A 25,162-nucleotide genomic window follows, 5' to 3' on the forward strand; every position below is an offset into this window, starting at 1 on the left:
ATCATTATTCAAAATAAAAAGAAATATTAGAATCTATTCGTACAATGAGATATAAATGACGTGAAAGAATAGTTTTTTTCATAGAATTTTGATTATGAATCAGTATTAATTAATAATTATGTACGACTCGATACAATTATACTCATGTGTTGAAGAATTTTCGGGATTTGTTTTATTTTTGATTTTTTTTGGTTTATATGTGGGGTTTATACGTATTATAATATTTCCTTTAATTTATTTATTATTTAATAATATTGGATGGTATAATCATTATTCCTACCTAATTAACAAATTTTGCAATACTCAAACAGACAACATTCTAGTCCCACTATGTTGACCCTCTCAAGACCATGGCCAAAATCGTCATTACCCGCTCACAACTCCGAAGGCTAAGCATGAAAAATTAAGACAATCTGGAAAATGTCAAAAGCAGTGCAAAAAACACTCAAACTTAAGGGGCTTAATCATAAATACGCTAAAGTACAAGCCCCACGTTAAAAAGGCTGTTCCTAAAGCAAAAGGCCAACGGAATTGACGTTTCAATCCCCATTTCTTCTCATAACTCGGGCGCTTGACGGGGGTGTTTTCCGTATTTACATCACCACCCTCTGCAGCACTGGCCTTAAACTGCAAATTTGACCAACTGAAAGGGACTTAAGGGTAAATATTATTCTGAGAGCCATTATGATATCTGCAACAGCCCCTTCAATCCACCAAGAAAGCTAATCAGAAATAAAGAGAATTTCTTTTAGTTCTCTGCAAAACTAACAGCTGCTGCTACTTTCTTCCAAGAGAAAAAAAGAAGAAAGAAAAAGGGTACCCACAGAGAAAATATTCAGAAGGGTTCTTTCTTTTTTTATTTTTATTTTTTATGTTTATGGGATTGTAGGTAATCTCTGTTTATCTTTGTTTTCAATTTTTTGTCAATACATGACTCAAAATATAGATGGGATGTGGATAAATAGCAAATATATGTGTATGTTTTACCAGTAGTATGTAGCATATTGTATTTTGCATTTTGGAGGTGACTGACTTTTACTTGTGTTTTTTCGAGATTTCTTGGTTTTCTTGTCTCTGAACCCCAATTTGTGTGGTGTGTTAACTATCGGCTTTAGATTTTGTTTTACTTGTCCGCTGTTGTACTGATTGTAAATAACCAGTTGCTCTAATTTTTTCCTTCTCTTTTATGGGTTTATAAAGGCTATAAGGGGGACGAAATAGAAGGAAAGATTGTATTTAAGGATCTGACAATCTGTATTCTCCTCTATTCGACTGCAAAAGATGTCTCAAACCAACTGGGAAGCGGACAAAATGTAAGTTCTTGTGTTCTATTTTCAAATACTGAAAAGGTCTCACCTTTTGCTGTTTGGTGTGTGTTTTGAATATTTTCTTTTATAGGGTTCAAGATTCCTGTTTTATGCATTTTTTTTGTGTTTCTGTTAGATTTCGGAGGTTGTGTGGTTTTGGGTCCGTGAGTTCTGGGAGAACTGTTCACTGTTCAGTATTGGCTTGAAGTTTTAGTCTTTCTATTCATGTCTCTCGTTTTCTTTAACCCTTTTTCCAGTGTCTCTTCTATAGGGTTTTCTCTGGTGTGCCTGTGTCCGGTCTGAATTTGCACTTCTTACAGGTTCTAGCTTGTGTGAAGTCAAAGTTGTGGTTTTTGTTATAAAGCTCAATATAATTTTTCTAGAGTGTTCTTGGTTCTTGACAATGCAATCCTTTTCTTTTGTTTGATAGACAAGTATTCTCGCTCCTCCCCTCTTTTTTGATTGGTTGAGATGTGTTCTTCTAAGTTGCCTATTGGAATTATGTTGATTCTGTTACTTCCAGCTACTTTCCTTATATGATTCTGGAGTTATCTGTAGGGTTTCATGTTTTACCTTTTCTTTTGACTTGCCTATTGGAACTTTGTCGATTCTGTTGCTTCCATCTACTTTCCTGATATGATGTTGGAGTTATCGTTAGGGTTTCATGTTTTCCCCTTTAACGTGCATGTTTCCCGGGACTGTTGCACACAATTTTATGCCGATGTCTTGACTTCTTATTTCTAGGTTGGATGTCTATATTCACGATTATTTAGTAAAGAGAGATTTGAAGGCCACTGCTCAGGCTTTCCAAGCTGAAGGGAAAGTATCATCTGACCCTGTTGGTGCGTATGGGAAAGGCGACTTCAAAGAGGATAACGTTTCTTATTTAATGACTTCCCTTTTTTTCAAATTTTAATTTCTTTTTTGTGCGTGTTTCAGCTATCGATGCTCCTGGTGGCTTTCTCTTTGAATGGTGGTCGGTGTTTTGGGATATATTTATTGCTAGGACAAATGAGAAGCACTCTGAAGTTGCTGCCTCTTACATTGAGGTTTGCTACACATCTAAAATAATTCCAACTTCCATTTTACCTGTTTTTTTTTAATCTTTATTTGCCCAAGCTCTTATCACAAGCATCTTATGCCCCATCAATTGTACATATGGCAGTTTTTTATGGCTTGATCAAAACTGCATAGTATTTTTTGTTTAATATGCTTAACGGCATGGTGTTTTTATTATGAATTTTGGTTTGTCTTCAAGTTTCTTGTCAGACTCTATGCTCCTCCTATTAGTTTTCCTGGAAACTAACTTCATCAAGTATGTGCATGATGTTCCACAAAAGTAGCCAGTGTTGTGTCTAATGTTATTGTAGTTTTGATTTCTAATCAGTTGTTTTACTTATATACGGAAAACAGACTCAGTTAATGAAAGCAAGAGAGCAGCAACAACAGCAGCAGCAGCCATCACAGTCACAAAACTCACAGCAGCAGCAGCAGCACCAACTGCAGATGCAGCAGCTTTTATTGCAGAGGCAAGTTCAGCAGCAGCAGCAACAACAACAGCAGCAGCAGCAACAACAACAACAGCAGCAACAACAACAACAGCAACAGCAGCAACAGCAGCAGCAGCAGCAGCAACAGCAACAACAGCAACAACAACAGGCACATCAGCAACAGCGGCGTGAGGGTGGCCACCTCATGAATGGTACAGCCAATGGGATTGTTGGAAATGATCCTCTCATGAGACAGAATCCTGGCACTGCCAGTGCATTGGCAACAAAGATGTATGAGGAGAACTTAAAGCTCCCTGTTCAGAGGGATTCTTTGGGAGATGCAGCAGCGTTGAAGGTACAAATTATATGTAAGGGCATAGCAGAAGAATATGTAACTCCTCATTGAGGTCCTAACAGTACACTGTTTACTTTCAGCAAAGATTTGGTGATAATGTGGGCCAGCTTTTGGATCAAAATCATGCTTCAATCTTGAAATCAGCTGCAGCAGCTGGCCAGCCATCTGGGTATGCTCAATATGATATCTGTGAATATTGCTCATTATATTGTCCATTGTAGAAATATGGATATGGGTTTTCGTCCGCTCTATACGTCCGGCTACCCCAGATGAATCTGCATGTTTGTTCTAGGATGATTGTATATTCTTGGTCTTTATTTGAAGAACTGAAGTTATCTGACTTTGTGGTGACATTCCTAATTTCTTCTTTTAATTTTTCTAGTGAACGAGCATAAATCTTATCTTTTGAATTGAGAAGAAGAAAAGATGGTTGGGTAAACATAAGAGTCCTTATTTTATTTAGGTTATAATATTTACTGTTAATTTAGCCAATGGTATTGACCCCTTATCCTTGATTCATCAGCACTTAAAATTCATTTTTCAGGCAAGTTTTGCATGTTACTGCTGGTGGTATGTCTCCCCAGGTTCAAGCAAGAAGCCAGCAATTTCCAGGGTCTACACCAGTCAGTTCTTTCTTTCTTTCTTTTTCTCTTCAGATAAAATTTTGCTAGTTGTGTTTCGACTTGCGTGTGTTATTCATACGCATGTATACATTTGTATGCCTGAACAGGAAATTAAAACTGAAATGAATCCTATCCTGAACCCGAGAGCTCCTGGACCTGATGGATCACTGATTGGAATTTCTGGTATGCCTCAATCATCCTTTGGCTTCAAGTGATCTTTGTTGTTAAACACATAGATGCACTCGTTAGATAATTGCTATTGGTAGGTCAACAAATTCTAACCAGGTGAAATGGGATTATATTTTTATATTAGCAGGCACAGTAATGCCATTTGTTTAATTGATGGACGTTCCCTGTACTTTCTGATGATAATATCCTTGTGTTTGTTTTAGGGTCAAATCAAGGTGGTAACAATTTGACATTGAAAGGATGGCCTCTAACAGTAAGTATATATGGTTTTTACATATCTTTAAGGCTCTTGTTGGTTCATGGATATTGTGGTTGGAGTACTGTTTCGTTGACCTGCATCTCGTGAGGCGATATTGCATCATAGCGTTCAGATTTGTCTGCACTTAGAAATCCATATATGTCATGTTACATAATTCTGAAAACTATATACCCAGATGTGGCTAGAAAGTTGCTTGAGATTCCAATGCAAGGGGTTCATATATTGACGAACTGGAAAGCGATTTTTGCCTTTCGTTTGCTTAGTCTTAATGTCAGCTCAGATAATGATATCCTAGGTTAATAATTATTTTTGCCACAAAATGATGGATGCTTGTTTCTGATATTAAACTGCGTGATTCTACTTGATGTTCACTGCCTTGGCTGATAGTCACCTTTTAGGCAGTCACATTTTAGGTCCACAACTTTTCAATGCGTATAAAACTGTGAAGGCACAATATTTTACATGGTTGCATGTTTAATTATTCAACGTCTTTTAACAATGACTTGCATCTTAAAGTTTGGGGTCACTGCAGGCATCTACTTTAATGTTTTTAAGGACTCCATTAGCATTTTGGTTTTCTTAACAGTGCAAGTTTAATAATTTTATGTTTTTTCAGATTTCTGTTTGCAATTTCATGTTGACGCTGAATCTGTTCCTCATTTACATCTTCTCTTTTGTATTTTTATTATTGATAGGGTTTTGATCATCTTCGCTCTGGGCTTCTCCAGCAGCCAAAGTCATTTATGCAAGGTCCTCAGCCCTTTCATCAACTACAGATGCTAACACCTCAGCACCAGCAGCAGCTTATGCTTGCACAGCAGAGTTTAACTTCTCCATCTGCCAGTGATGTAGACAGCAGAAGGCTGAGAATGCTTCTCAACAATCGAAGTTTGTCTATGGGTAAAGATGGGCTCACTAACTCAGTTGGCGATGTAGTTCCTAACATTGGATCCCCCTTGCCAGCTGGCTGCCCAGTTGTGCCTCGTGCAGATCCAGAGATGTTAATGAAGGTGGCTCAACTTCCTTGATCAATGTCTTCATTCAAGTTTGCACCTGGTTGTTTCTTGGTGGCTTGACCAAATCTTGCCATTGTAACCAAAAGAACGAGTCCTGCAACTGTTGAATCATTCATGACACCCTTGTTGTTCATTTCTTGTGTAGTTGAAAATTGCACAACTGCAGCAGCAACAGCAACAGCAGCAGCAACAACAGAGCAATAATCAAACACCACAGCAGCTGCTTCAACAGCAACCTCAGAGTTCTAATCACAATCTCCAGCAAGATAAAATTATAGGCACTGGCAGTGTCACTGGCGATGGTAGCATGTCGAATTCATTCCGCGGAAATGATCAGGTTTATCCTTTTCCATGTTATTGGATACACACACACACACCCCAATTTTTATTGTTGAACTCTGTACATGGTTTATATACTTTGCTTGAGCATTCACTTCTCATACTTCAGGTCATAATGGACAATCTAGTGCACTCATCAGTTATTCAGTTGTCAGGATAAAAGTTTTGCATAGCCCTTGTCATCATTTACTATGATGAATAAAATCATCAACTTTCTATATTTGTTGTATTCACTGACAGTAACTCTGAACGGTCGCTTAAAAGAACTATAAATAAATTTGGTAACTATTTCAGGTGATTAATCTATGCATGTTAGCTGCTATTAGAGTTGCAGATAGAGCTTGTAGGCATTGCCTGATACAAGTGTTGATATGAATCTTGCTGAAGTTTATTGCTCTGAATTTTATGGATGTTAATATGGTCTTTCATGAATTTCAAGGCTTCAAAAAACCAGACTGGAAGAAAGAGAAAGCAGCCTGTATCATCTTCTGGCCCTGCAAATAGCTCAGGGACTGCAAACACAGCTGGCCCATCTCCAAGTTCAGCTCCATCAACACCCTCGACTCATACACCTGGAGATGTGATGTCAATGCCTGCTTTGCCACATAGTGGCAGTTCTTCGAAGCCCCTCATGATGTTTGGAGCTGATAACAGTGGTACTCTTACATCACCGTCAAACCAATTGGTAAGCATAGTTGGTGGATGTCCTAATTTTTTGTGAATACAGTTTTTATTTAGTGCTGAAACTTCTCATGTATATACTATTTTGACAGTGGGATGATAAAGATCTTGTTCAAGCTGATATGGACCGTTTTGTGGATGACGTTGAAGACAATGTAGAATCTTTTTTGTCACATGATGATGCTGATCCCCGTGATGCAGTTGGTCGTTGTATGGATGTTAGCAAAGGTAAGTAAAAGGATATAATATTCAGTTTGCTCGAGCCTATATTCAGAACTTCTGCAATTTATGTTTTGAAGCTTTCTGAGATGATTTATTTTGTTTAACGGTTTTTAGTAAGCAAACACACTGGAGATTTTTATATGAACTTTGTAGATTTAGAAGAAATGGAATTATTTTCTTGCAATTTCTTATATTTTGCTGGTTATAATTTATTTAAATTGATTTTACCTCTCAACATAAGGTGATTGCACTTGCTGTGCTTCTTAGTTTGCCGACTATAAGCATAAAGAATTTCTTCTGTCTTCATGGCTTGAAAACATTTGAATTCTATTTCTTCTCTAAAATATCAATTCAGTACATCCTAATTCGGAGTTTCATGCTATTCAGGGTTTACATTTACCGAAGTCAGTTCTGTTCGTGCTAGTACCAGTAAAGTTGTTTGTTGCCACTTCTCATCAGATGGGAAGCTGCTTGCTAGCGGCGGTCATGACAAAAAGGTAAGCGTTAGAATTGAGAAAGGCTATTCAAAATTAAGAGGACAAGTATTAAGTAGACTTTGATTTATGCATGCCAATTGACTTAATGTTGATTTGCTAGCTCACAGCAATAATGAAATTATATTAATGCAGGCTGTCTTGTGGTTCACGGACACTTTGAAGCCAAAGACTACACTTGAGGAACACTCGTCACTGATTACTGATGTTCGTTTCAGTCCTAGCATGGCTCGCCTGGCCACATCATCTTTTGACAAAACTGTCAGGGTCTGGGATGCAGATAATGTTAGTTGATCTTTTCTGTCTTTGCTATACAAGATCTTTCATGCTTTGCCATCAGCATATTTGTCTGATTCTTCTATCATGGTGATCGTATTGTATTATTTGATTGGCATAATTTTTGTTCTCTTAAACTTACCATCTTCTGTTGTAATGTTTTCCACATTTTAACTGAAAATTACAGGCACGGGATGATGTTGTTTCTCTTTGACATGTTGCTTTTAATGTGGGAAGTCAAGAGAATGACATCACTCCCTGTGTGACGATGTGCACCCACTGCATTCTCTAAGAAATTTAGATAGTGTAAATGCTATTTTGTCTTATTGTCCGCAAAAGCATCTGGAAATATGGCTGTACTTTGAATACTTTAAAGGGAGTTAAATCATATCCTTGGGACTCTTGGAAGATATGCTCCTAGCTTTGTAGGATGCCCACTTACTTTTGGCTCGTATTGCAGCCTGGCTATTCACTTCGGACCTTTACTGGGCATTCTTCTGGAGTAATGTCATTGGATTTTCATCCCAACAAAGAAGATTTGATATGCTCCTGTGACGGTGATGGTGAGATAAGATACTGGAGTATCAATAATGGAAGCTGTGCAAGAGTTTTCAAGGTACAAAAAAGAATGTGTCTCACTCTAATCCCTTGACTATTTTCTTTCTTATTCATCTTCATCTTCTCCTACCACCCTCTTGTGTTCATATATGCATGTGTATGTGCGTGTTTGTATATAACTATATATGTCTTACACTATTGTGGAATGAAGAAGGCAATCAATTTTCCTGATTTTTCCATCTCTGGTTGGACTAGGGTGGCACTGCCCAAGTGAGATTCCAACCCCGTCTTGGAAGATATCTTGCAGCTGCTGCTGAGAATGTTGTGTCGATTCTGGATGCGGAGACACAGACTTGTCGACATTCACTAAAGGTCTGTTTGCTTCCAGCTCCTTCAGGTGTTGGTGGTTTCACTATATGTTATTAGTGCTTACTATATATGAATCTTCTTTGTCATCCTTTACGGTCGCTTAGTTCTTCTGCTGTTGAGTGTATTGATAATTCATACCCGCTTTACCTTCATTCTTGTCTTAATGGGGCGCTTTTGTCCATATTGATACTTCTGTAGGGTCACACGAAACCTATTCATTCTGTTTGCTGGGACCCTTCTGGAGAGCTGCTGGCCTCTGTTAGTGAGGATTCAGTGAGAGTTTGGACATTGAGATCTGGAAGCGAAGGGGATTGTTTGCATGAACTTAGTTGTAATGGCAACAAATTCCATTCTTGTGTCTTCCATCCTACATATTCATCGTTGCTGGTTATTGGTTGTTATCAGGCAAGTCAGCCCTTCTCTCCGAACCTTTTAACTCCCTGAAATCACGTCTTCAAGTAAACCAACAAGAATCTCTTGAAGTTGACATAAAAGAAAACATCTTAGATCTGTGTTTTTCTGAATTTGCAGTCGCTGGAGCTTTGGAACATGACAGAGAACAAGACTATGACGCTTTCCGCACACGAAGGATTGATCGCATCATTGGCCGTATCAACGGTGGCTGGCTTGGTTGCTTCTGCCAGTCATGACAAAATTGTCAAACTATGGAAATGATTAGATTACGAGGTCTCTCTTGTTGTGGCAAAATACATTGTTCTTGGAACCAGACCGTTTTAGCCGGGGTTTCGTCCGACGTAATTTCTGCTTTGATCCTACTGCTGCTATGTAATTTTCCTAAAGTTGATGGAACCTAAAAAGAGATAGGAACTAACAGTTATGCTGTGCCTGGTGATGTTATGGGCTTAGTCTCATAACTCCACAGAGTGAACAGTTTCAGGTTTTCTTTTACAGTTAGACATTGGGACTCATTCTAACCTGCCTCAAAATTAACTTCTCCAATCCTTTCATTTTCGACTCTCTTTCATATAATGTTGTTGATAGATATTATTATTTTTTTTTTCCAAAGTATTTGTGAAAATAATTGCTGGTAAAAAAGCTTTTGTCATGTAGAAAAAAGGGTTAATTAAATTAGTCCTATAGCAGTGTGTCATGATAAAATATCTGGAGTATTTAAAAATATTTTTCAAGTCTGTAAAATGCATAACAAAGGTAATTATGTTTTCAAGAAGTAAAATAATATAAAAAATAAGCATATGAGATGTGGAAGCAATTAATTTATGAAGTGTTAAAATTAAGATTTTGATCAAAGCAATGCAGAGTCCTTTTATTAATATTATTATGGAATATAACGTTAAAATTCTGTAATAGAATAAAAGTATTGCTATATTAATGTATGTAAGTCATGAATATAAATATGTAACTTTGAAACGGGTTACTGCAAATATATAGAGTCAAACTTTTATAGATAATTTTAGTAATTAATTTAAAATTGATGACTTTAATGAAAAAAATGAATGATGAGGGTGTTACTGTTAATTACTTGTATTCCATTGAATGGGTTCGCTATCAACTGAATTCTTTTTTCTATCAATAATTCACTCTTGCACTTTACATGTATACATACATACATATATATATATATATATAGGTTGTTGTTGCACGTGGTTCCCGCGAGCATATAAAAAATTATAGTATGAGATAATGAGAAAAAAATTATAAAAATACACAAAACATAGTAAAGTGAGAAAAAAACAAGTATCTGAGGAAAAAAAAGTGGGGGTAAAATAAGAAAGAAAGAAAATTTATAATTATGAGTTTATTAAAATTATGGAAGTTGGTCAGATAAAATAAATATGAAAGTGATAAAATAATTGTAAAACAGTTTATTAAAGAAGTATGGAAGTTTGTGAGGGCAAAGTATGAAGAATGTTAAAATAATTAAAAAAAGTATTATGGGTAAAAAAAGTTTAAAAGAATAGAATGAATGAAAGGATAAAATAAAATAATAAAAAAATGGTAGGATTAATAAGTTTTTTTGTATATAAAAGAATATTGTTTGAAGATGTATGCATTCATAATCAGACAAAAAAATGACAACTCTCAGTCTCTCTCCCTCAGAGGATCATGGAGACTGGGGACTCAGATATATTTCAGGTAATGAGCGTCATCAAGGCAACTTAGCCATTATGAACGGCGAGCGAACCATATCTTCATTATCCCCTCACTTTCATCATCACCATCATATATATATATATATAATACAGAGAGAGAGAGAGAGAGAGAGAAGAGAGAGAACAATTGTATGAAGTATGGAGGGGGCGGAGTGTGTGAAATATATATCTGTATAGCTCTCTGCATGTGTAGATTTATTTCAACCCAACTTGTCAATAAAATATATACTTGTTGGTGGAAACATGTCATTTAAAAAAAATGAACCCTCCCACCACCAACCAAAAACTTTCTTGCTTCCCAATCAAAACAACAGTCTCCCACTTGCTGCCTACGTTTTTTGAAAATTTCGCCATAAACTTTATTGACTAATAATGCCACCGACCCCAAGTAATTCTTGGAGTCTCATCTCATCAGACAAGACGTATAATTGGCTTCTTATTTGGGTCGAAAGATCCAAGATAATACCCCTTGTGGAAATCACACAATTTGTTGCAAGGGTCAATCTGTCACCAATCACCAACATTCTTTCTTCTACTTTGAGATCTGTACAACTTCATCCCTACGCTAATTTGCAAACGTGGTACACAAGTCAAAGATCGAGTATCCCCGTGCATTGACTACAAATTGGAGCCTCAGGGCCCTCAAATCTGTGCTTCATGAAATGGGATTGGAATTATAACCACCAAATAAATGTTAAGACTGATCAAGCTATAGATAGAAACAAATCAAAACTTCCTCTTCTGAACTAATGTGGAAAAACTGCTTTTCATTGCATATTGTTAATAGGACACAGGGATGAGAAGCATTTCTGACAAAGTAGCACCCATTATTTCATATTGATGCTGTGTCAATGTATCCATTATTTCAAGCTTCAGCCAACCACAAGAGATGCCATGAGAGTGATGGGCAATATTAGGGCCGAGGGCTTCGGTTTGGTCCTTGAGAGTCATCAGATGATATTCTAGGGCTATAAAACACTAAAGTAACTCAAAGATCAACCATTGCTAAGACGAATATAAATGTCCATAAACACCACTACAAAAATTCGAATGCCATAAGTATTAATACATCATAAAGAAAAAGAACGATGCAACTTAAATTTAGCCAAAATACATGGAGTTAGGAGGGAGGGGGGAAAACACAAACAGGAACCAAAAAAAAGGAAAAGGAAAAAATATTAAAATAAAACCAAAACTCAGCCAAAATGCTTCAGTGTATGATAAGACTTCAAAAGCCCTATCACCGCCTCATCCCACGGCCACGACCACGGAAAGCACCTCGGCCTCGGCCTCTACCACCCATAGCACTTGCTGCAGCTTCTCCTTGTGCACTCTCCGACTGCATTTAGAACATTATTTGATGAGAAATATATTTAAAGAAAAAGTGAAAATGGAGATATATCAACCAGTCACATACTTCGAAATTAAGTGCAAGTATGCAATGGTGCCATTCAAAAGTGTAAAAGGATGTGGAGACACTGATGACAATAACGCTACAAGTATCATGTTATACTTAGGCAAATATTATCTCACTTAATGTAAGAGTAGTTATGGTATACACACGTCCATGTCAAAAGAGAACCATGCATCATGAGTGAATAAGAGTACTCATACTGATTTGACAGACTTCTTACAGCTGGTTAATATCTAGAAAAATCAACACAAATGTCATCTCACCTTGGGGTTCTTCACAGTCTCATCAACACTCAAGACCAGGCAAGCTGCTTCTGTAGCTGCATTTATGGCATTAATCTGTGGAATAGAATATGATTGTTAGTCCAAGACCAAGTAATCAACAAGCTTCATCACTAAAAGGATTGAAAGTACCTTAACAACTGCCGGCTCCCACACAAAGTTGGCAAATGAATCAGCAATTCCACCAGTATTGATGTCTACACCATAAGGTGCGCCCTCACCTGTTTATAAATTATAACCTCAACAAGGTCAGCACAAGGGGGACAGTCTCTAATTTGTTAAAGCTCAAAGCATTAAAAAAACTACAACTAAAAATTATAATTGATGAACCTAACTGAAGGATCCATTACACAAAAAGTTTTTCAGTCCCCCGACGAGGCTGTAAAAGCGACACGTCATAATTTTTAAGTATAAGATGCTTACCAGATGGAAGAGCATGTTTCTGTCTCAATTTGTTCAACACATCAGTAGCATCAAAACCAGCATTGTCACAAAGTTGCCGGGGGATTACCTGCACCAGCCAAGCGAACACCGAATGAGATAGAAGAAATGACACATTAAAAAACAGAGAAGCAGAGGCAAAGCCAACTATTTGCACTCAACATTAAAAGAAAGGCTAGTGCACTTTACCCGGATCATAAGATAAGAACGCCAATAACAAGATAAAAGAAAGCCAACTATTAGATAGAAATCCTACTTACTATCGACATTGGGATTTATCAATCTGAGATGGCCACGTACTTGATTTAAGAAGAGCAACAAACAATAAGACACTGGTGTGAATCTAGCATAGGTGTATAAAACTTATAAGAATTTGGTATCCGCAGGAAATCAACCAAGATTTTGATCTGCTTCGTTCCGTTATCTTTCTACTGTGAATAAAGATGCATACTTGAGATAACATTTTTCTATAAGTATCTTGGAGGTTCCTCGTTTTGATTCTTTCCCAGACAAGGAACTTAGAAGCCATTTCAGAGAGAGTACACGAACAAGATCTACCTCAAGTGCTTTGGCATAAGAGTTTATAAAAAGCTGGGACTTCCCAGCAATGGTACGTGCATGCTGCCTCAAATATCGGCTTATCTCCATCTGCAGACAGAAGATAAGTTTCAAAAATCAAAGTGGTAATATTAGACCTCTTCAAACACCCACAATTCCAGATGCAAGTAGATAAATCTTACATCAATAGCACCACCACCAGCAACTACAGTTGAGTTCTTTAGAGCCCTCCTAACAATCATAATTGCATCGTGTAAACTTCGCTCCGCCTCCTCAATAAACTAGAATTATCAAAGACAAAAGTTAAAGCCAAAGTCCAAATTATGCATTGGAGCAGGAAAAAAAACTGGCACAAACCTGATCTGCTCCACCACGAAGAACGATTGTGGCAGTTCGACCAGATGGACATCCACTGAATATGTTAAATCGCTCATTTCCAACTTGCCTCTCCTCAAACAGGTCACAAGATCCAAGAACCTTTATAACAGAAATTTCAGAGGTCAAATGAGAATATACATTTATCTTGAAGAAACATCTCCATTTGGTTAATTTAGATTTGCTTGACAAAAAGCAAGACAACAACCTCATCAATTATGTTGTTCACGGTTGTCTGCACAGTTCCACCAGTAGCTGCCGCAACCCTCTGTAAATCTTCTTCAGTAACACGACCAGCACAGAATATATCACGATCTGCAAAATACTGCACAAAACAATATATTAACGAATTCCGCTCCTCTTCCATAAAATGCTAAAGAGTATTCAGCTTCCCCTAGTAATCATGTTTACGAAAGGGAGTTGCAAAAGCTAATCTCAATCAAATCAACATGTTGATCAATAATGATTCTATGATTGATTAAACCAATATATATAACCCGGTTATTCCTTCTTAGTAAATATTTAAATGGTAATGCAAACCTATGCTACTTGAACATTACCAAGTAAAAAGGAAAACATCATTACCTGAGTAGCCAGATCACCAATAGCAAGCCGAGACAAAACTACTTTAGCTCCACTTTTCACGCATTTATCCAACTTGTCATAAATAATATTCCATTCTGCATCTACAATCGATTGATACTGTGATGGGTCGGACAATCTGTTTATAGAAAGATTTCCCAGGAGAAGTAAGCATTTTCATATGCTGTACAGCAACCTTGCAGGGGCAGGACAAACTAAAATAGGGAAAATATTCTAACCTTATCTCTGCATTTTCTTTCTCGGATTTTAGCTCCAATTCGATGTTTAGCAAAAGTATCTTGGGGTTGACAAATTTCTTTGGTTGTTGCTCAAAACCAGCATATGAGAAGGTCTTCTTGAAAGCCACACCATCCACTAGAAAAGAATCCCTCATGGTACCTCCAGGAACCTACAAAGCAAGTTTAGCACAAAAGTACGACCAAAAAACATCCAGAAGTAGGGAGAATTTGTACTTAGATCCATTTAGTTGAATTGGAAATATAAGACAAATTATGTAGATAGATAAACAATATGGTTTACATAGAAGTGGAACACTTAAGGCATTCAAATGGAAGAATAATTTAATATCAAATCATTAGCTTTCCCATAATTGACCATGCAGATTGTGGATGATTTTGAAAGCTAGCTTGCCAGGCCCGCACTAAAAACTAGCAGAAATAGGACTTTGTGTAAAGTTTTCATATTGAAAAAGAAGTCGGGGTAGAGGCAAATGAGCATATACAGAGTATAAATATCATCAAATCGTTCTCCTTCCAGCATGTTCATACAACTTGCAATTAATACATTTCCCATCAAATGCTAAATCCTTTCAAGGTCTATAAACTTCCTGTTATTTATTTGGTTAATCATAATGTAGACTGTAATTGTTTGGGATAGTCAGGGAACTGTAAGAATGACATTCAGAATATGCATCATATAAACTTGTGGTCTTGGGGTAAGATTGACTAAGATTTAATGCTAAACACAAGACTTACATACCTTCTTTATTCCAATCATGTTCAACCTATCATCATTTCCAATGGCAAGGACAGCATCCACCACCATGGTTGCAAAGAACTCCTTTTCGCCACCAATGAGCTTTGAAGAAAGGGTTGTAGCAGCACATTTAGCTAGCAAACTCTTTTTTTCTTCCAAGCTTTTTCCTTCTATGCTAACGGCTAATTCTTTAACCTTCTCAATGGCCTATAAAGTGTAGGGATGAAATGCATTAGCCATAGATAAGTCCAACTTCAGACATAGCAAATTAAGATTCCAAGCCCACTACCCCTACCAAATAAGAAGCTGTTCGATAACTACGGATAAGGTTTTGAGGGTGAACTCCATCTTCAATGAAAGGTTTCGCTTCCTTTAGGAACTCTCCTGCAAGCAGAACCACAGTAGTGGTTCCATCACCAACCTGAAAAACAAAAATAAAATAGCAGATTAAATGGGTATGCACAGCATCAAGAGAAATAATATGTAGATGATAAATAAAAATTGATGATCTACAAATAGTTAAAGATAAACACCAAGTTAAACATAAAAATGATTAATAAGTTATAGGCCGGGGAGAGGAAGCAGTTTAATTTCATCGTCATAATTTTGAAAAAGAGCAAATCTTGTGTGTCAAACTCTTGGGTTTCTACTTCTAGTTCCAAATACATCCAACCTCAAGTGCAGCATAAAAAAATCAAGTCAATGCATAACTTAAAAAGTCAAACCAAGAAAATAGGCTACTAATTTTCCCAACTCTGCTTCCTAGGCTCTATAATGGTATAATAAGTCAAAATGATTTTATCCCACACTGAAATGGAGTCATCACATGAATCTTCTCTTTTGACTCTGCACCTTGAGCCATTGGAAAATAAACACAGAAGCTTCATGCTTTACAAATAACTCATTAATGAAATATCCCTTATTACATCAATACGGATTGAAGCACCTCCTGAATTTCAAAATTAAGAGTATTTTTAAGCCCAATCATTTATCTTAAAGAAAGACACTGAAACTACTGGTTTATATAACAAACAGGTGGTAAGGAAAACAAAGGCACAGGACCAGCAAATTAACAGTTTTAATATTACCTCAGAATCTTGAGACTTGGCAATATCCACAAGGATCTTGGCAGCAGGATGAACAATGTCAAGAAGCTTCATTATGGTGGCACCATCATTAGAGATGGTGGTGTTTCCCTTCTCATCATGGATCAATTTGTCCATGCCCCTTGGACCAAGAGTGGTTCGCACAACATCAGCCACAGCCACACATGCATTTATATTGCTTATTAATTGTGGTTTCCCTTGGGATGTGTCAGTCCCTTCCTTGAGCAGTATGATTTGGGGTTGCTGTTGTTTGATCACCAATTCACAGTATACAGTTAGTTACAGCACGACGAAGGCAGTGGACGAACAGAAAAGGTAATGATTTTTTGAAATAAGATCATTATCATTGACAATTCGAGGAATCATGTTAGGGAAAAATGGTTATTGAAAAGGCGGGAAGCTGTTGATCAAAACCTACATTGGAAGTCATGCTCCAGCAGTTAGGAGCTAACCCAAGCAATTTTAGATCTTTTAGCATACTTTTCACAAACTTTCAGCAAAAGTAGTTTAGCAAAAAACCAGATGACATGCTCCCATCTTTTGAATTTATCTTATTACGTATCATATATTAGCTGCCACTATTCAGGACTGTACAATAACAATGGGCAAAAACAAAAACTGTCTGTTGAGGAGCACTTGGCAATATGTCATCCATTATGCAAAAAGGACCAGAATATTCAAATGCTAAAGACAAGTGAAGATGTAAAATCCAAACAGAAAAGACTCTGATAACACATAAATTACTGATCTGATATTGCGCGCATGTTATTTACTATCTTCTGGTAATTGTCACAGTTATACAAATTAATCTTATTTTGTTTTGCAACACCAGGATACAACAATGTCAATTTGTTGCTGAAATTTTATTCAATGTATATATTTTCCTACTCCCTGTGTTGTAGAAATGAGGGTGACAGAATCAATATCTGAATAAGATATCCCTTATTTCTGCTGAAACAGAACCAATTAACAATGGAAAACAAATCAATTTCCAGATTCCTGAAGTCCAACTAATATTTATCACGATATGCAAATTACAGAAGAAAATGTTCACCAGGAAAGCATAAATAACACTCAGAAACTGATCATGTGGATCTCTATGAAACCAGACAGCTGCTCAACTCAGTTCCAGTGCAAAACATCCTAGTTTCCTGACTCCACCAACATTCTGAATACAGATTTAATTTCGCAGGACTAAGAAAAATATAAAACTTGCACTTTATTCTTCCCGACACACCAAAAGTTGAATCTTGTCATCAATATTATGCTTCAGCAGCAAATCACTCATCACTAAGAAACCATTGCTCTTATAAACCACTCATACTATCGCATTTCTCACTAAATTATTATCATAAGAAGAAGAACTAAACAAAACTATTCCAAGTCATAGAAGAACCTGATACATAGAAAGCTAGTACAACTTGATTGAAAAATCAAACAATGAAGCATAGTGCAGCGTGAATTAAAAGCAAACGAATTGGATTATCTACCGAGAAAACCAACAGAAACTAAAAGAATAGGGAGATAGAGATAGATCGCAAGCTTACCAGCATGGCTGCCATTGCTAGATGCGAGCTTCTCGCGCGACTGAGTGTGTGTGAGTTGAGAGAGAGAACGTAGAGTAGAGAGGGAGAGCTAGGGTTTTAACTAAGTCCTGCTTGGGGGGGTTTCTGGTACTGTGCTGTGAATGATTGAGGCGTGTTTGGGTTGTTCACAAAACAAAAGGGCATAATGAACATCTTTGTGAGTGTGGTGAGCATTAAATAAGTCTAAATCAAATTTAACTCTAATTATCCTCAATCTAATTAAAAATACAACTAATTTTCAACCACAATTGGCAACCATAAAATTGATAGACTTGATTAAAATTTTTAAAAATAATAGTATCATAATTTTATAAATATAGTACAATAATATACCGAGAGATTATTTTTTATTTATAAATTTATATGTAAGTATTTTAACATTACTATTAAATAATGTGTTACTTATATTAACATTTATAAATTATATATTATATGTAAGTATAAATGAATTATGCTTATTGTTTATATGTGATAGATATATTATGTAAAAAATTGTTAATGAGATAGGTCGGATTCCAAATTATTAAGACACGAAATTCGTTTCAAAACCCGTTTAAGGTTTTAAAATCTATCCCAATCCCAATTAGGGCAGATCCAAGTTTCGGATCCTGCAACTCAAATTCATTGCCATCCCTAATTCAACCAACATAATGACACAATGATGCTGTAAATCTAATACCGTAATGACCATTTTGCCCATTACCTTCTAAACCAATATAAACTTGTGCCAAACAGAATTTATCTTTAATTTCCTAATTCATTAATAATCTCAAATTCCACGAAAACCTTCCATATTTCTCTACTGTGAATTAAGGTATTTGAAGTTTATGCAGGCTTACAGCTGATATCTGATTAGCTGCAAAACAATGGCAAAAAATGAGGTAATTTTGACCTCTTTATCGCGCATAAACGAAAAGGGGTTGTCATAAAGACCGGTTTTTTTATTGAATCTTGAATTAGAGAGTTTATGCTTGCTACATATAGAGATTATTTTGCAAAGAGTGTTGGGGAACTGATTGAATTAGTGGGAAATCCCTCATCTTTACTAAAAGCTGCATTTCTTTTCTTGAACATTTTTTGCAATCCCGGTTGAGAATTCTATGCTTTAATGAGAAATAGGTGGTTGTTTTTCTTGTTTCTGAGTGGTGATATTGATGATCCGAAATCTTGACGATCGTATGCACGGTATCCGGAGGCATTCAAGTGAGAATGTCGTCGGTCCTCCTTCATGATTTTAGTTTTTCTTTAAGATGGTAAATGGCATTTGTGTTGAGGCTGTAAGTTAATTACTTAACTCATTATTGCGTTGTGCTTATTCTCCAGAGCCGATGTGAGGCTGATGCTTCGGATCAAGTGCGAATTCTACGCGAAAGAATCGATAAAGAGTGTCCTAATTCAATGGGGTGGAGAGTGGTGTCACTTTTGGAGTCTTTGAAGGTCATTCCTTTATTCACTCCTTTTTTCCTGCATTGGTACACCTTTTCTCTGTTCATTGGGTTTGTACCTGCCTACTTGACTTTTTCTTTATTTAGTTTTGTTAATTAAATGAAAATTCGGCTGATATATTCTAAGTTTGCAAAAGATGGAAATCTTGTGTGCCTTCCATGCAATGCCAGCTGAGTATTTTTCCCCTTGTGTTCCTTCCTGTAAAGCATGATACATAGAAGAAGGATGTATATAACTATCATGTTCTGCCAAAGTCTCAGTTCCCTTCTTTACTGCAGTGATTTATATGGTGATTAGTGATTACTGTATGTTGCTGAAATTTGCTTGTGTCCGCTTAGGCGCTTGAGAAGCAAGAATTCGATTACCAGTCCAGACGCAGTTCAGATTGTTCAAGATTGCAGGAGGAGATTGACGAACTTGATAACATGTTGCATAGTGGTGTAGATGATGAAGGCTCTGTTAAGTCTGATCATTATTTTCAAGGCTCTAATGCACTACTTGATTCAGCGAAGAAGGTGAGACAAGAAGTAAATTAATATCTAATATGTGAATTATGCATTTTACTCATCAGTGCACTGGCATTATTATGTTATCTTTCACCAAAGTTCCGGTGCAGCAAATTTTCAGCACATATATTTCTATTCATGAATACTTGGCATAAGTATGTTTTCTTGAGCTTTCATTTTTCAAGTAGGCTAGTTAAACACTTGCAATCGGTACCAGATTCTTGGAGGAATTTTCTGAAACTTCCACAGACTGGCTTTCCTATTTTGCTTAACTATTTTTAGTTGGCTTGAGATGCTATCTTTAGTTGTAGCCATGCTGATTCAAAATCTCTCACACTCTCAGGAAAAGGTTGCCAGTAATTTCTTTTTAGTTAAGCATCTGCATTATTAGTTCTTCTTGTGCTCCCCTGTTGCTTGTGACGGAGATTTGATTTGAAGATGCTACTCAAGTATCATTCCTAGAGACTGATAACATGGTTGTTTCCTCCTTGTTGATGGTAGGAACTTGCCACAAAGTTAAGATCAATTGTGTCAGTAAAGCGGCAGCTTGATGGAGTGCCATCACAGGCTGAACTGATACAGTACATATCTAACCATTCTTAGTTTCTTTGCTTTTGAAATTAAAGCCAGAAAATACTTTCTTGCTTTGGTTTTCATATGTTAGTTTTGCTTCCCTGACAAAAAACACCAGGTACGAACTCCGATTTTCTGAACTAAATACTCAGATTCAGGTAAATGCTTCAGGTTTTGATTATTTCTTTATATCTTCTCAGTTATTGATTATATCTGGCTGAACTGCACCTGCACTTGCTATGTTGCAGAAGAAGCTTAGACAAACCCGCAAGCACTATGACACGTATAATGCTCTATTAGAGATTAAAGAGTTGATGCTAAAGGAAACATCCCTGTTGAATTCCATTAGTTTGCAGGTGAAGCTTCTAGCATAGGTACATGAAAAACCTGTGATGGTGGGTTCTACTCACGATTACGAAATTGTTTGTGTAATTTGCTGCATTGTTTCTTGTAGTTCCAAAATGCTATTGCTAGTGCTGATGGGAGGACAAAACTCATCAACTCCCTGGAAGGAATTCTAAATGGAACTCAACAGGTGCTCTCATTTAGGTTACCGGTCATTGTTGATCCCACAGTCTTTTCGTCATTAGAGACTCCATAAAATGCTTTGATGAACTCTTAACTTCTGCTCTCATGACACAGAAACTTGAGAAAGTGCAACTGACACTGCAATCGGAACAAAAGTTCTGTGATACCGTCAAGGATAAGTATGCAGCTGCAATTGCAGAGCAAAGGCAGAGCTCTTCTCTCCTGAAACTTTTCCAGGTACAGCAGTCCTCAAACTTGTAAAAACCAGTTCGACTGTATCCAATTGTAACCTTTTGTCTCCTAGATTCAAATATCCGGTACTAAAGAAAATGCAAAAGTTTCTGCATAATGAAGATGCATTATTGTTTGGCCCATGTGGGCTTCGCTCAATAAACAATATTTGTGCACAATTATCGGGGATGTCCAAAGATCAAATAAACTATAGCCAGATCTCTTAAGCATTTGGACAGTAAACCACTGAATCTTGTCATACACAAGATAATAGTAACTTGATATCTCCCTACTCAAGTTCCAGCAGAGACCAAGCGACGTTTCTTCTTATACTTGAATAGCTGCATGTCCTTTTGATTTTTTCACTATTGTCATGTGTTCTCACATACTAAGATTTCATCTCTCTGCACTGCGTGCTCTTATGTTACATCCTCATTATTCCAGGAAGAATGTGCAAGGAATGAGAGGCTTCAGGCTCAGGTACATGGAAAAACACCTTGTACCTAAATCATAAATCATTTTCCCTCTGTATTTTTTTTGTTTTTCTTTTTTGGTTGGGGGGTACTGAGAATCATGTCTGAAAAGGGTTGTAATGCACGTTAACCAAGCACAAATCGGAATAAAGACGCTTCTTTAAAGACAATAATAAAATTAGAAGAGGTTTGTCGTTAATGTATCTTGCACTTTTTGTATTATTATTAAATTAAATATATGGATGAGCCCATTTCTCTTTCTTTAATTCCCCCCCCCCCCCCCCATACTTTAATGTTTGTTTGTCTTGTGCACAAAGGAATTTCATAGATATATGAAGATTCCTTAATGAATGATAGTTTGTTTAACAACCCTAATGCAGCCAAATAATTAAATTAAATGTGGATCAACAATAATAATTAATTACATTTCAACTTTGAGATTACAAATTTCACATACATTTATTTCATCATCTACATAAGTATCATTGCCTCTTGCACAATACCGCAAAAACACAAATTTTCCTTGAAAATACTTATTTTTTTAAAAGTAAAATTATATTTTTGACCCTATAACTACAGGTCATTAGTACTTTTAATTTTGTAATTTGCTTGATTCACATATTTAGTCCTTTTTTTATGAATTTAGTTCTGAATATATCATATTTAATCTTTATTTTGTCAAATTTAATCATTTGTTGCCATATAAACTGGATTAGATTTTTTTTGTCTTGTAATCATAGGTTGTTAAGATCTAAATTATCAATAAGGGACTAAATTTGCCAACAAAAAAAAAAAAAAACAAGTGTGAAATATTCGAAACTAAATATTTAAATAGAGTAAATTACAGAATTAAAATTATGATTAAAAAAAAAAAAAAAGTCCTTTAGCGCGGATTTGATGTTGACTAGTGGTATACATGAATTTTATCCAAGTGAAATGTTAGTCACGCCTGTGTGTGTGTGTGTGTCTGTAATAGTTTTGTAAGAATGAGGACAAAGCTTAAAGTGATTTTGTTTGGATTTTGTTAATGATGACAAGATGCTTGACTCATTAATTAACTCAATTTTGTTACGTAATCGCAACTAATTAAATCCAAAAATTTTGTTTTTTACTTGAAACAATACTGCAATTAGCTTATAATGGCTCCCCACTATGTGTGTGTATATATATATATCATGTCATGTGTCTTTTCTGTATGCTATTGCCGACTCTAATTAAATTTATTTAATTTCTATTTGTTTTATTCTGTGATTAAACATCTTACTATATAAAACATTAAGGGTCATTCTCAATCATAATGTCATTATTTAATTAATACTCTTATTAAACTCCGCATAAAATAAAATAAATTTCGAATTTTACAAATTATAATAAGAAGAAAATTGTTGCACATTAATTATTCTCCGAGTCTACATATTTGTCTCGATTTGATTGATATCTTTGACCGTATTTTTCATAATTTAATACGCGTATATATATATATATATACATGATGATCATCATATGCCAAAAAAACTAATTAAGTAGCCCTCTTGTAATTAATAGATCAGAATTAGAACACCATCATCAGTCTTAATCATGCTAATTTAACTTATACTTGCATGAATACTGTGCTGATCAATTGAGATTTCTGATCAGTAATTCCATGCAAGAATTTTCAAATCCTAAGCAAATGAAGAGCCTCCTCAAGATGCTTGTTCTTGAGGCTAATATACTCTTTCACCGTCACAGGTCGAAAACGAGGGATCTGAAGCTTCGACAGTGGTGCAACTACAGAATCAGCCGGAGGGCCGTAGAAATAGGCGATGGAGAGCCTATGCCTAGTCTCGTTGGGAACAACACGATGATACACTGTCGGAAAACGTGCGTTGGAGATGATGTGCATGAGATCGCCTATGTTGACAATTAGGGCTCCTGGTACTGGAGGGACCGGTGTCCAGCCAATGCCCTCTTGGAAGATTTGGAGGCCATTGATGTCGTTTTGGAGAAGGATGGTTAGGAGCAATGAGTCTGTGTGAGGGGCTAAGCCGACAGCCCGGTTAGGGTTTGGACAGCTAGGGTAAGAGTTGAGCTGCAATGCAGTCTCAGATTGGTAGAGAGAAGCTGATGATGATGAACAAACCATTTCTTGGTCTTCTTCATCCACTCCCAATGACTTGAGGAGAAGGAGCAAGATCTTGTAGGCTAATGATTTCATCTTTTTCTGATAATTGTCCATTACATCGCTGCAAATTATAAATTAGCCATGTATTACTAGTTAATTAATTAAATAACATGCATAATTATGATTATTAGCTAATTAACTAATTAATTATTGTTATATGTAATTTTGGTTCGTTATTTAATTATTAATATTTGTTATAATTTATATAGGGTTTCAATAATTAATACATGTAGGTGGAGTATATTCTTATATGAACCCGAGGACAGTTAACTCCAACAAGAAGGGAAACAGTCTTTTATAAATATATATTTATATATCTATATATATATATATATATATGTATTGGGGGTGGGGGCTCTATATATATGATAAGTATATATATATATTTTGGTCAAGTCAATCCAATCACAAAGCAAGTGTGATACACTTATCATATAATTAACTTAAATTCATTCAAACTTGATCTGGATTAAAATTTAAATATACATGTTATTCATAAAGGTTGCATATTATTAATTAACAAAAGCTTTTAATTTAAATCTTTTAATGAAAATAGAAGAATTTTGTTAAGGATTTTGAAATTAAACACAAATCTTAATATATATGTTTGATATATAGAAATTGAATGATAATCGAAGAACAAAAGATAATCTGTATTGTGTAGATGGATTATAATTATAGCCTTACCAGAAGTCCTCATAGTGATGGGGCCAAAGCTGCTTAGCATGCTCGCCGGCAGACCCCATAATGGTGAACCCCTCATGCCACATTAACTTGGAGAAAAACGGCGATATCCGAGCCACCCCGTACCCGGTGGCCCCGCTAGGCGAACGCAGCGCCTTAAGCTTCCATTCAGCCGGAAGGGCAAAGAGCCGCCGTGTGTGCTCCACAACGTCATCGACAAGACTTGACGGGACGTCATGGTTCGTGACTTGAAACATTCCCCACCTCCGGCAAGCATTTCCCATGAGCTCCACGACGTTTGGAGCTCGTAGGTCAATAACGGGGATTGTTGTTGATAATTCATTCACACGTATCTGATATGCACATGAAAATTCGTCCGTCTGAGTCCATGCGTGAGAGTCGGGGAGTTCGTGGATGGTGTCGAAATCAAGAGGGATAATGTGTTTGGGTTGGAGATGAGTGTCCCTAAAGACTTGGGAGAGAGAAGTTGCCATTTTTGCAACTACGTTTGAGAAATTGAGAAACCCTTTTTATAACTCTACGTCTGTTTGTTTCTTTGTCGTTGCTTTTGCTCTTGCTTTTGTTAGTGTGCGACACAAAGATCGATTTATATGTATATATTTGATTTTTTTTTCTTATTTTTAATTCGTTTTACACGTGGCATTGGGCGGCCGTATGGACTGAGTGTTGTCTTCAAGCGTTTTTGGAACTTTTGAGGCTGTCACGACAAACGTTTGGGGCAGTTGAATCAAGTTCTGGTGTTCGTACACCACCACCATCATCATTCCACCAGAAAGAAATTTCTTTTGCCGAGTATATATATCTATAGTAATATATTATTAAACATATTATATGTTTATTTTTTACTCTTTATTATTTATGTGTGACGCGGCAATACTAAATTCTAA

At 36.3% G+C, this 25,162-nt stretch overlaps 4 protein-coding genes across 5 annotated transcripts; 2 read left to right on the forward strand and 2 right to left on the reverse strand.

Moving 5' to 3' along the window:
• The first annotated feature begins 661 nt into the window (after positions 1–661).
• LUG (transcriptional corepressor LEUNIG) lies at positions 662–9,146 on the forward strand. 2 transcript variants are annotated; one of them, XM_011083599.3, is made up of 19 exons: positions 662–816; positions 1,201–1,313; positions 2,052–2,149; positions 2,247–2,356; positions 2,721–3,152; positions 3,233–3,321; positions 3,697–3,775; positions 3,883–3,958; positions 4,168–4,217; positions 4,919–5,233; positions 5,385–5,576; positions 6,018–6,263; positions 6,352–6,487; positions 6,869–6,978; positions 7,111–7,260; positions 7,712–7,867; positions 8,065–8,181; positions 8,377–8,583; positions 8,710–9,146. In XM_011083599.3, the coding sequence occupies exons 2-19, from the start codon at positions 1,282–1,284 to the stop codon at positions 8,851–8,853; spliced, it is 2,739 nt and encodes a 912-aa protein (XP_011081901.1). In that variant the 5' UTR covers positions 662–816; positions 1,201–1,281; the 3' UTR covers positions 8,854–9,146. The 2 variants fall into 2 exon arrangements, with proteins under 2 accessions (XP_011081901.1, XP_011081899.1); XM_011083597.3 differs by having other exon boundaries at positions 710–889.
• Positions 9,147–11,294: 2,148 nt separating this feature from the next.
• Positions 11,295–17,784, reverse strand: LOC105164815 (T-complex protein 1 subunit eta). The gene is made up of 14 exons (XM_011083596.3): positions 17,611–17,784; positions 16,046–16,306; positions 15,253–15,378; positions 14,961–15,164; positions 14,201–14,370; positions 13,965–14,100; positions 13,588–13,704; positions 13,362–13,481; positions 13,187–13,285; positions 13,005–13,094; positions 12,429–12,516; positions 12,138–12,226; positions 11,988–12,062; positions 11,295–11,649 (listed from the first exon to the last, which is right to left on the reverse strand). The coding sequence occupies exons 1-14, from the start codon at positions 17,623–17,625 to the stop codon at positions 11,551–11,553; spliced, it is 1,689 nt and encodes a 562-aa protein (XP_011081898.1). The 5' UTR covers positions 17,626–17,784; the 3' UTR covers positions 11,295–11,550.
• Positions 17,785–18,615: 831 nt separating this feature from the next.
• Positions 18,616–21,667, forward strand: LOC105164814 (paramyosin-like protein). Its single transcript, XM_020694196.2, has 9 exons — positions 18,616–18,863; positions 18,973–19,086; positions 19,434–19,610; positions 20,103–20,182; positions 20,293–20,332; positions 20,423–20,530; positions 20,629–20,709; positions 20,817–20,939; positions 21,378–21,667. Exons 1-9 carry the CDS (start codon positions 18,804–18,806, stop codon positions 21,438–21,440), a joined length of 846 nt encoding a protein of 281 aa, XP_020549855.2. The 5' UTR covers positions 18,616–18,803; the 3' UTR covers positions 21,441–21,667.
• Positions 21,668–22,910: 1,243 nt separating this feature from the next.
• Positions 22,911–24,826, reverse strand: LOC105165066 (gibberellin 3-beta-dioxygenase 1). Its single transcript, XM_011083941.2, has 2 exons — positions 24,258–24,826; positions 22,911–23,631 (listed from the first exon to the last, which is right to left on the reverse strand). The coding sequence occupies exons 1-2, from the start codon at positions 24,746–24,748 to the stop codon at positions 23,064–23,066; spliced, it is 1,059 nt and encodes a 352-aa protein (XP_011082243.2). The 5' UTR covers positions 24,749–24,826; the 3' UTR covers positions 22,911–23,063.
• Between the last annotated feature and the right edge of the window lie 336 nt (positions 24,827–25,162).

This window comes from Sesamum indicum, linkage group LG6 (genome assembly GCF_026168435.1).
Source record: "Sesamum indicum cultivar Baizhima isolate 11 linkage group LG6, ASM2616843v1, whole genome shotgun sequence".
Classification (NCBI taxonomy): Eukaryota; Viridiplantae; Streptophyta; class Magnoliopsida; order Lamiales; family Pedaliaceae; genus Sesamum; species Sesamum indicum.

What these genes read in the sequence shown, in the direction of transcription:
- LOC105164815 (XM_011083596.3), bottom strand. An exon ending in TGAACAACATAATTGATGAG is followed by an intron (nt 13,482 to 13,587) that starts GTTGTTGTCTTG and finishes TCTGTTATAAAG; the next exon opens with GTTCTTGGATCTTGTGACCT. An exon ending in GAAACATGCTCTTCCATCTG is followed by an intron (nt 12,227 to 12,428) that starts GTAAGCATCTTA and finishes ATTTATAAACAG; the next exon opens with GTGAGGGCGCACCTTATGGT.
- LUG (XM_011083599.3), top strand. Translation starts at nt 1,282, where the DNA reads ATGTCTCAAACCAACTGGGAAGCGGACAAAAT. An exon ending in TGAAAGGATGGCCTCTAACA is followed by an intron (nt 4,218 to 4,918) that starts GTAAGTATATAT and finishes TATTATTGATAG; the next exon opens with GGTTTTGATCATCTTCGCTC. An exon ending in ATCCAGAGATGTTAATGAAG is followed by an intron (nt 5,234 to 5,384) that starts GTGGCTCAACTT and finishes TTTCTTGTGTAG; the next exon opens with TTGAAAATTGCACAACTGCA.
- LOC105165066 (XM_011083941.2), bottom strand. Translation starts at nt 24,748, where the DNA reads ATGGCAACTTCTCTCTCCCAAGTCTTTAGGGACACTCATCTCCAACCC. An exon ending in CATCACTATGAGGACTTCTG is followed by an intron (nt 23,632 to 24,257) that starts GTAAGGCTATAA and finishes TATAATTTGCAG; the next exon opens with CGATGTAATGGACAATTATC.
- LOC105164814 (XM_020694196.2), top strand. Translation starts at nt 18,804, where the DNA reads ATGATCCGAAATCTTGACGATCGTATGCACGGTATCCGGAGGCATTCA. An exon ending in GGCATTCAAGTGAGAATGTC is followed by an intron (nt 18,864 to 18,972) that starts GTCGGTCCTCCT and finishes CTTATTCTCCAG; the next exon opens with AGCCGATGTGAGGCTGATGC. An exon ending in CTCTCCTGAAACTTTTCCAG is followed by an intron (nt 20,940 to 21,377) that starts GTACAGCAGTCC and finishes TCATTATTCCAG; the next exon opens with GAAGAATGTGCAAGGAATGA.